Raw genomic sequence first — 9,718 nt, 5'->3', positions numbered from 1 at the left:
GGGATCTTGGGCACGCACGCACACGCGCCCAGCATGAGTTTTAAGCCACTGGGTCCGGGACACGAACCGCGGTCGACTACGTGGGAGTCCAGCGACATAGCCATTACTCTAACTGCTGGTTCCTGCGCCCGGCATGAGTTTTAAGCCATCGTGTCTGGGACGCGAATCGTGGTCGACTACATGGGAGTCCAGCGACATGGCCATTACGCTAACTGCTGGTCCCTTCACTCTCATTTCTTTCTCTTCCCTCACACATCTGTCAAAGAGATCAAACAGTTTAGTGCCCAGGTTGGCTTCTTTAAAACTTGCAGGTGAAACTGTCATCTATACTTTTCTTCCGATTGAGTCCACTTCTTTTCTTTCGAGTCAAGATTCCATTCCCGTTTTTTTCTTTTCTTTTCTTTTTTTTTTTTAAAATACTGAATATTTATTTATGTATTTATTTGTTGGGATTTTTCAAGCTGCCTGGTCTTGGACTTGAACCACCGTTGACCATGTGGGAATCCATCATCTTAACCACCACGTCACCTGCTGGCTTATCATTTTTTTCTCTTACTGTATGTCTAGACTTCATTAAATGAAAGAGTATTTATGAGTTGCTGAGCACATAATAAGTGCTTAGTACATAAGAGCCATTACTGTGTTCTAAGAATTAGGTTGTTGTGAGTTCTTTATTCAGGGGTCATTAGTTATTAAAAGGCGGTTTCCTTTTCTTTTTTCTTTTTTTGGAGAGGTTTTTGCTATAGGACACGTGTGCTCGCCAGAAAGACAGAGAGACAGAGAGATAGAAAGCGAGATATCACCCTCCAGGGAGGATGGCCATGCTGCAATCCCTTCTCCTCCCTTCTCCTCTCGGGATCTTGGGCACACACGCACACACACCCAGCATGAGTTTAAGTCACCAGGTCCGGGACTTGAACTGTAGTTGGTTACATGGGAGTTCAGTAGCACAGCCATTATGCTAACTGTTGGTCCCAAGGCAGTTTCCATTTTCTGAGGTGGGAGAGTTGACAAAACTTGTTTCTTGTTTGATATAGTAGAAGAATAGGCCAGAAGACGATTTAGCGGTTATTCCGCTGGACTCCCACATTGCTAACTACAGTTTGACTCTCAGACCCAATGGCTTGAAAATCATGCCTGGCATGTGTGCATGCATGGCCAAGATCCTGAGAAGAGAATGGAAAAGGGAATGCAGTGTGGCCATCCCCTCCTGGGAGGCCACTATCTCTCACTATCTCTCTCTGGAGCAAGCATGCCCTAAGGCAAAAACCTCTTTAAAAAAAAAAAGTACAGGTGTCAGCACTCTGGAAAAGAGTTTCCATGGGATGAGCTTGAGGCCATGAGAAAGTCACCTACGCCTTCACTACCATGTGCCAGAGAGGGAGGCAGTTGCTATATACTTTCTTGTATGTTGTTTAGAAGTAGCAAGTAAAAGGTTGGGATCAGGTGCAAATACTAACTGGCAGTTCTTTTGGCCCAAGACATGTGAATAAATGTCATTTCATATGTTTTTGTCCCTTTTCTTTCCACAGGTTTTCATAGTTGATCCTACACATGAGACCACAGCAGAGTTAATTAACACGGCGGAGATGTTCCTCAGCAATCATATACCGTTAAGGTAACAGTGGTATTGATTTGTTGAGGAAGCTCATGTAGCCGAGGTTTGATTTGCCATTCTTAAATGCAAGTCTGATGCTATCGAATTGCAGGATAATTAATTGTGGGCATCATTAATGACACTTTTATCTTGTGTTTGGAATGAAGCCAGCATCATTTGAGACTGAGAATTTTATTTTAAATTAATAGAAACTGACCATCATTGAATTATTAATAAATAGTCTGTGAAAAAATAGTTTGTACTCTCTATTTGCATCCCAGTGGAGGGGAATTTTCCTAGGTGAGTATTTACATCACAGAGCCTATTTCCAACTTTAGCAGGGATAGAGAGCTTTGCCAATATTTTTGTGATACTGTCAAGAACTCACTGTGTATGTTTATAGATGCAGATAGACACGCTACTTGACTTGTGTTGCCAGATCTGCCAGCTGGGCACCAGGTGGCTGGATTTCTACCATTCTTTAGAAGAATAGGTTTTTTTTTTTTTTTTTAATGTTTACATCTAAGTGTTAAGATATTTTCAGTTTGGGCCAGCCAGGTGGTATAGTGGTTCAGGTGACTGGATCCCACATGGCCAACAGCATCATTCAAGTCCTGAGCCTGGTAGTTGAAAAACACATTGGGCCCATGTGCATGCATGCCCAAAATCCCAAGAGGAGAATAGAGGAGAAGGGATTGCACCATGGTCGCCCCCTCAGGGGTGCTTATCATTATCTGTTTGTCTCCCCTTTTCTCCCTCTCTTGTTCCCTCCCTCCCTCCCTGGAAAGCACACATACCCTAGAGCAAAATTTAAAAAACAACACTTTTTAGTTATAGTCTAAGTAAATCTGCTAGTTTTGCATTTTCATGAAATTTAGATTCTTAGAAAACAGGTAAATAAAGAACAGAATTCTTTAGCTGACAAATCATACTGTGTGTTTCTTGCGCAGCACTGAGTTACATGTTATGGATATTATAAGCCATATTCCTACCTTCTTTGAAGTAATCTTTATACTTTCAAGCACTTTAAGGAGATATTTGATTGCTAGATTATACCCTACTAGTTATAAGTGTTTTAGAATTTCACAGAAACCAAAAAAAATCATGTACTAAGACATTTCGGAAGCACCACAGTTTCATGGAGAAGTTGGATCAAACAGGCTTTGAAGAAAAGAGACAGTTTTGATTGCTGAGATTTTGAGTTCAGTGGATTTGTATCGTATAAAACATGAATACTGCCTGGTTAGATGGGGGAATAAATTACTAGATTACAGCCACTATGTTTTGATTAAAAGAAAAATACAAGAGCACAAAAGTTGTTGTTCCTGGTGTACGGTAGGCACTTATTAAATATTGATTGTACTGAGGGACAAGAGGAGGGAGTGTAGTCTTCAAATTACAGATGGGGGTGAGATGGTGGCACTGGAACTTCTAGGCAGCCATGAGACATACTGTGAGGGGTGGGTGGAGGGACCCAGGCAGATAAGTGGGCCTTTTATTAAAAAAAAAATTATTTATTCATTTTATTTTAATTTGACCAGAGAGAGAGAGAGGGAGGGAGAAAGCAAGCCACCATGTCCAGGACTGAAACCATAGTCAGCCACGTGGGAGTATCCACGCCTTAACCACCACATCACTGCACTGAGGTGATGATGGCTGTGGAGAGGCAAGCACAGGTCTACAGGGCTCCCCTGTCGACCTCGATGAGACACTGGACCTGGGAAAAACAGAAGGCTGAAGTTTCTGGCTTAGCTTGCAGAAAGTCTTTGCCCTTCCTAGAAATTAGAAACTTGGAGGGGGGAATTAGTGTGTGAGTTGATTGTAATGTTCTGATGATCTAATTAGAGTTAAGTTTCTAGTTGGCTTGCATAGGACTATTTAGGTCATAGTTTACTCATACAATTTTTATCATAAGTGGAATTTTAAAAGACAGACAATTTGATCTAAAAAAAAAAAATGAACCCTCTTCCCACCCCCATCTACATATACCTACACTTTATACACGCCTCCTAGAGCTAACTAGTGTTAGTAATTTGATGTTTTATATATGTTTATTTTTCCTGTTTTATTTATTTATTTTTTTTTAACTTGCCTGAGAGTGTGTTTGCTCTCAGAGAGGGAGCAGCAGAGAGAGGGAAAGGAAGAAAGCACCCCTCTACCCAGTGGGACATCGTCACACCACAGTCTCTTCTTTTTCATTTCTCCATCCTGTTGGGATTTGGGGGCACATGTGCTTAGAACGCTTTTTAAGCTGCTGAGTCTAAGATTTGAACCATGGGTTGGCCATCTGGAATCTAGCTCCCTGATGGGGTCGGTCCTGTACTTCATTTGATTTTAGTCTATAACCCCCTCTTTTTATGTTAATAAAAAGAGACTGTATGTTTTAGAGCCGTGTCGATTAATCAAATAGTATTAACTTAACATATATTGATTTATTATTCACTTAGTTCTATAGCTTCTATTAAGATTTGTGGTCACACACGCAATGGATTTTGTTAAGAGTATAGTGTAAAATATTCACATTACAGTATTAATCAGGTTAGTTTCACTACCCTGAAAGTCTCCTGTGTTCCCTATTTGTCCTTTCCTCCATTTTCCAAATCTCTGGCAACCCCTGGTCTTTTCTTTTTTTTAGAGAATTACTTAATTTTATTTATTATTATTATTATTATTAGTTTTTAATTTGTATAGGGCATATGCATTCATGAGACTAAGAAAGAGATAGAGAGTGAGAGAGAGAAAAAGCCGCCAGTTCTGGGACTGAAACCATGGTCAGTCATATAGGAGTCCAATGCCTTAACCACCATGCTACCTGCTGGCCCCTACCATCGATCTTTGTTTTTAAGAAGTTTTTGCCATAGGGTGTGTGTGCTCATCAGATAGAGAGAGAGAGAGAGAAAGAGAGAGAGAGAGAGACAGAGACAGAGAAAGTGAGAGGGAAAGTGAGACATCAGCCCCTACGGGGAATAGCCATGTTGCAAGCCCTTCTCCTCTATTCTTCTCCCTGGATCCTGAGCACGCATGCATGCACACATGCACACACCTGCTTCCAACATGAGTTTGATGCCACTGGATTTGGGACTTGAACTGAGTTGGCCATTTGAGAGTCCAGCGACGTAACCATTATGCCATCTGCTGGCCCCACCACTGATCTTTTTAATGGCCTCATTGTTTTGCCTTTTTCAGAGTGTTATATAGTTGTAATCATACAGGAGGTAGCCATTTTAGATTGGCTTCTTTCACTTAGTAATATGCATACAAAGTCCCTTCATGGCTTAATAACTCACTTTTTTTTTTAATCACTGTATCCATGTATAGGTATACTACGTTTTGTTTATTCATTTACCTGTTGAATGGTACCTTAGTGGTTTATGTGGCTTGGCAGTTATGAGGAAAGCTGCTATAAACATTAGTATGTAGGGTTTTTGTGGATGTAAGGTTTAACTCCTTTGGGTAAATACAAATGAACCCAGATGTTGGATCATGATAAGAATATGTTTTATTCTGTAAGAAACTGCCTAACTGTCTTCCAATGTGGCTCTGCCATTTTGCATTACCACTAGCAATGATGAATGTTCTTGTTCCATAGCCTTGCCAGCTTTGGGTGTTGTCAGTGTTTTGGATTTTGGCCATTTATCATTTTGGCCATTTATTGTATGCTTATTTATCATCTGTATGTCTTATTTCAAAAAGTGTTTATTCACTTTTTTGGTCCACTTTTTAATTTTGTTGTGTTTTCTCTTCTTTCCTTCCTTCCTTTTTGCCAGAGGGCACGTGTACTCACCAGAGAGAGAGAGAAAGAAGAAAAGGGAGAAAGCACCTCCTGATGGGGTGTGGTCACACCACAATCTCTTCTTCAGTTCTGGGATTTGGGATGCACACTCACACACTTGCACCCAGAATTTTTCATGGTGCTGAGGTCAGGGTTTGAACTGTAGTAGGCCATGTGGGATGGGCTCCTTTAACCACTGGGCAATAGGGCTGGCCCTTGGTATTTATTTATTTATTTTTTCGTTAAGTTTCATTTTTATTTTGCCAGAGAGTACACACACTTGCCAAATAGGCAGAGAGAGAGTAAGTGGGAGAAAACTTCTGATGGGACACGGTTATACACCAGTTCCTTCTCCATCATTTTTCCCTCCTCTCAGTATTTTGGGCATGCCCACACACATGCCTGGCATGTTTTTCAAGCCTCTGAATTTGAGATTCGAACCATGTAGTTAGCCATGTGGGATTTGGTTGTGTTAATCTCTAGACCATAGGCCAGCCTGTTAAAGTTTTTAAGTTTTTTTTCGTTCACGATAATTGAGAGACAGAGCAATAAGCCTCTCCTGGCAAGGTCTCATGCTGCAGGTTCCCCCAATCTTCCCAGCAAATCAGGATCACAGGCTTGTGGTTTCTGCATATACAATCAGCCAGGAAACGGAACCTGTGATCTTCCATAGATTCAGCATTGCTTGTTGTGCACATTGTTGTTGTGCCAGCAAGCTGGCCCTTATTATTGAGCGTTAAAGAGTTCTTTGTAAGTGGGTCTCAATCATTTATCAGATGTGTGTTTTGCAGAGATTTTCTACCAGTCTGTGGCTTCTTTTTTTATTTTGTTATCAGTGTTGTTTATAGAGCAGAAATAATTAATTTTAGTGAAGTACAACTTTTAAATTTTTTTTTTTTTGAGAGGTTTTTGCTATAGGGCACGTGCGCTTGCCAGCAGACAGAGAGAGACATAGAGACAGAAAGCGAGAAATCACCCCCCGGGGGGATGGTCACGCTGCAATCCCTTCTCCTCCATTATCCTCTCGGGATCTTGGGCACGCATGCACACGTGCCTGGCCTATGCAGGTCTTTTTGCCAACCACTCTATAGACACACAGTGTATGTCTTTGTGATTGATTACTTTATTTAAATTTTAAAATTTAATAAAATTTTATCTTGGTTATAACTTTTTTTTTTTTTTTTTTTTTTTTTTTTGCTGTAGGATGTCTTTTTCTGCTTTCTTGTTGCCTATAATCCCATATTGCCTGTGCTAAATCTGTCCTCCCCATTCTGTTTTAGAGTCTGAACATTTTCCTTTCCCCTAATTTTTATTTAAAAGCAGAATGAAATCTCACTCACATACTGTAGCAGCATTCTTTATGGCAGTGAAGAAATCTTTCCATGATGTAGAAGTAGCTTGCTGTTTGTTTCCTGTGTCTTGATTTTGTACATCTTTGCCAGCCATGTTGAGTAGGATGTGGACTGTGCTTGTCACTTAAGAGCAGTTTTCTTCTGCTAACTACAGTATATGATGAGGGGAATGCAAGGATGCTGTTCCTTGTAATCACTTGCATTCTTTGAGATGTTTTCTTTTTCTTCTTTCCCCTCCTCCTCCAGAATTGGTTTTATCTTTGTGGTTAATGACTCTGAAGACATTGATGGGATGCAAGATGCTGGAGTGGCGGTTTTAAGAGCGTATAATTATGTTGGCCAAGAAGTGGATGATTATCATGCCTTCCAAACTCTGATACATGTATGTTTTGTTCAAATTGGCAATTGAAAAAAAAAATACTTCATTCTAAAAAACAGTATATGGTTAGATGATTTGAATTTATGTAAAGGAAAAAAGTAAGGTACATTATTCACACAAGCTTTATGTATTTTATATTTTAGGTGGGCCTTTACTTTGTTGATTCATTAGTGTTAATAATAGATTGCTATGATCTCAGCCGAGACAGGCAATATTAGTGTATCTTACTGTTCTGCCTTTTGCTTATTTAAGATCACTGCTTAATGCCTTTGGCAAATGTGATGTTGTCTACTTGTCTAAAAAAATGTTTACATATTCCCCCATTTTGATTTATGATTTAGTTTAGTATTCACATCATAAAATTCTTAATAATGGTCTGGTTTTTCCATTTTTGCTGAAAACTCTGAAATGCCCCAGTTCATGTTTATGTTTAAGGCATTTCCTTGCTCAAGTTCAAAGAATTCTTTTTTTTTTTTTGGAGGGGTTTTCACTATAGGGTGCGTGTGCTCACCCGAAAGACAGAGAGAAAGATAGAAAGCGAGAAATCACCCCCCAGGGGGGATGGCCACGCCGCAATCCCTTCTCCATTCTCCTCTTGGGATCTTGGGCACGCACACACGCCCGGCGTGAGTTTAAGCCGCCGGGTCTGAGACTTGAACTGCGGTCGACTACATAGGAGTCCAGTGACATAGCCATTACGCTAATTGCTGGTCCCAAGTGCAAAGAATTCTTTTTGAGTTTAAATAACTTATAGTAACAATTATTTTGTTTACAGGATAGTCACTTCCAAAAGGCTATGTTTAAGATGATTTTTACCTCTTTTACCTCTAAACATGATGTTAGTCTGTTGTTACTAATTTTTCTTTATTTTTTAGAGATTCATTCACGTCACTTTTTTTGTTAGAATGTTCATTTATTTATTTGGTTGACATTCATTGAAAGCCTGCCATGTCTCAGGCATTGCACTAGACTTGGGGATACAATGAAGAGTAAAACTTCTTCACTCTATCCTAAAAGACCTCATAGTCTTGGGGTGACATGTACAACTTGTTGTCATTGTACCATGTGGAGAACACAAATGGCTGTGGTGACAGAAGGACCTCACCCTCCCTGGGGAATTTTGCTGACTGGGAAGTTGACTCAGCTATGTCTAAAGGAAAGTAGAAGTCAGTGGGGCTTGCCTGCAAATCCGGAGTGATTCTCAGTTGTTGGTGTGGCTTGGCAGAGGATGGTGAGCAAAGTGGAAAGGGGGTAGCCTCATCTACAAGGACAAGATAGGCCAGGCAGATAGGTATTCATTGTGCAGGGATCATATATAAATTAAAGAAAAAATTTTTTAAATCTCCTCAGTGTGTAGAGATGAATCTGAGGAAGGGTAGGTAAAGTGGAAGATGCCAGGCCTGTAGCCTAGCAGTTAAGGGAGGCCAGAGCTGACAAGGCCAACTGCAATTGGAATCTCAGCCTGGGAGGCTTGCAGAACATGCCAGTGCATGTGCTTGCATCCCCAAATTCTGATAGGGTGGAGAGATACAAGAGAAAGTTTGCCATGTGACCACACCCCACTAGGATGCTTTCTCCCTCTTTCTTTCTCTTTCTCTGGCTAGTGCATGCTCCCTCACTCCATGCTAGTGTATGGAGATCACAGCAACACCTCAGTAACTAGAAAGTGGCAGGGGTTCTAGTTACTGAGGTGTTGCTATGATCTGCATGAGAAATGGTAGGAGAATTAGCACCAGGGCTATGGAGGGTGAAATAGCATGGAAGAGTTCATTCTAACTCATAGATAGTTCAGTGTTTGCTTTTTAAAGCTGTAGGCATAGAAATAAAGATGTGTATGGAAGAAAGGATAATATGAGTTTTCATTTCTTTTTATTTTTTATTGTGAAAGTGATATATTTTCACTTTAAAAAGTTCAGACAATATTAGTATAAATTTAAAATTTCTCTCTCATCCCTTTATTCCCTTATCCTTTTTAAAAGTACGTACCATTTAAAAAAATAGTATGTGCCTTGTATTCATCCAGAGTTTTTTCTTCTTGGGTTTTTGCCATAGGATGTGTGTACTTTCTGGAGAAAGAGAGAGACAGTGATAGGGAAAGTAAAAAATTACCCTCCGGTGGGGGGATGGCCATGCCACAGTCTCTTCACCATTCTCCTCCTGCAGTTTCGGGCACATATGCACAACGCGTCTGGCGTGGTCCAGGACCATGGTCTACCACCAGGTCTGGGACTCAACCAAGTGGGAGTCTAGCTGCCTTAACCACCATGTCACTTGCTGGCTCTCATCCAGTTACATCTGTAACTGTACATATTCAGGTATAGTTTTGTTACTATATCTGATTTTAGGTCTGATTTTTTAAAAATAATTATTTAAATTTATTTATTTAATTTATTTTTTAATTTGACCAGAGAAGGGGAAAGAGAGAGAGAGAGATAGAGAGAGAGAAAGTGAGAAAGCAAGCCACCAGGTTGACGGCCCGAACCATGGTTGGCCATGTGGGAGTCTAGCACCCTTAACCACAATGCCACCTGCCAGCCCCTTAATAATGTTAATTTTTGCTTTGCTTTGCTTTGCTCTTTGTTTGTTTGTTTGTTTGTTTGTTTCTTTCTTTCTTTCTT

General features: G+C 40.3%; 1 protein-coding gene across 2 annotated transcripts in view; it reads left to right on the top strand.

Moving 5' to 3' along the window:
• UGGT1 (UDP-glucose glycoprotein glucosyltransferase 1) overlaps positions 1 to 9,718 on the top strand; it is a 140,015-nt gene that overhangs the window by 64,251 nt on the left and 66,046 nt on the right. For both annotated transcript variants that reach the window (XM_006153676.3, XM_006153675.3), the window contains exons 15-16: positions 1,533 to 1,618; positions 6,968 to 7,103. In XM_006153676.3, coding sequence (XP_006153738.1) covers positions 1,533 to 1,618; positions 6,968 to 7,103 — 222 coding nt within the window. The remainder of the gene's footprint in view (positions 1 to 1,532; positions 1,619 to 6,967; positions 7,104 to 9,718) is intronic.

This window comes from Tupaia chinensis, unplaced genomic scaffold (assembly GCF_000334495.1).
Source record: "Tupaia chinensis unplaced genomic scaffold, TupChi_1.0 Scaffold000386_1, whole genome shotgun sequence".
In the NCBI taxonomy this organism is placed as follows: domain Eukaryota; kingdom Metazoa; phylum Chordata; class Mammalia; order Scandentia; family Tupaiidae; genus Tupaia; species Tupaia belangeri.
This window is presented reverse-complemented; position numbering and strand designations above follow the sequence as displayed.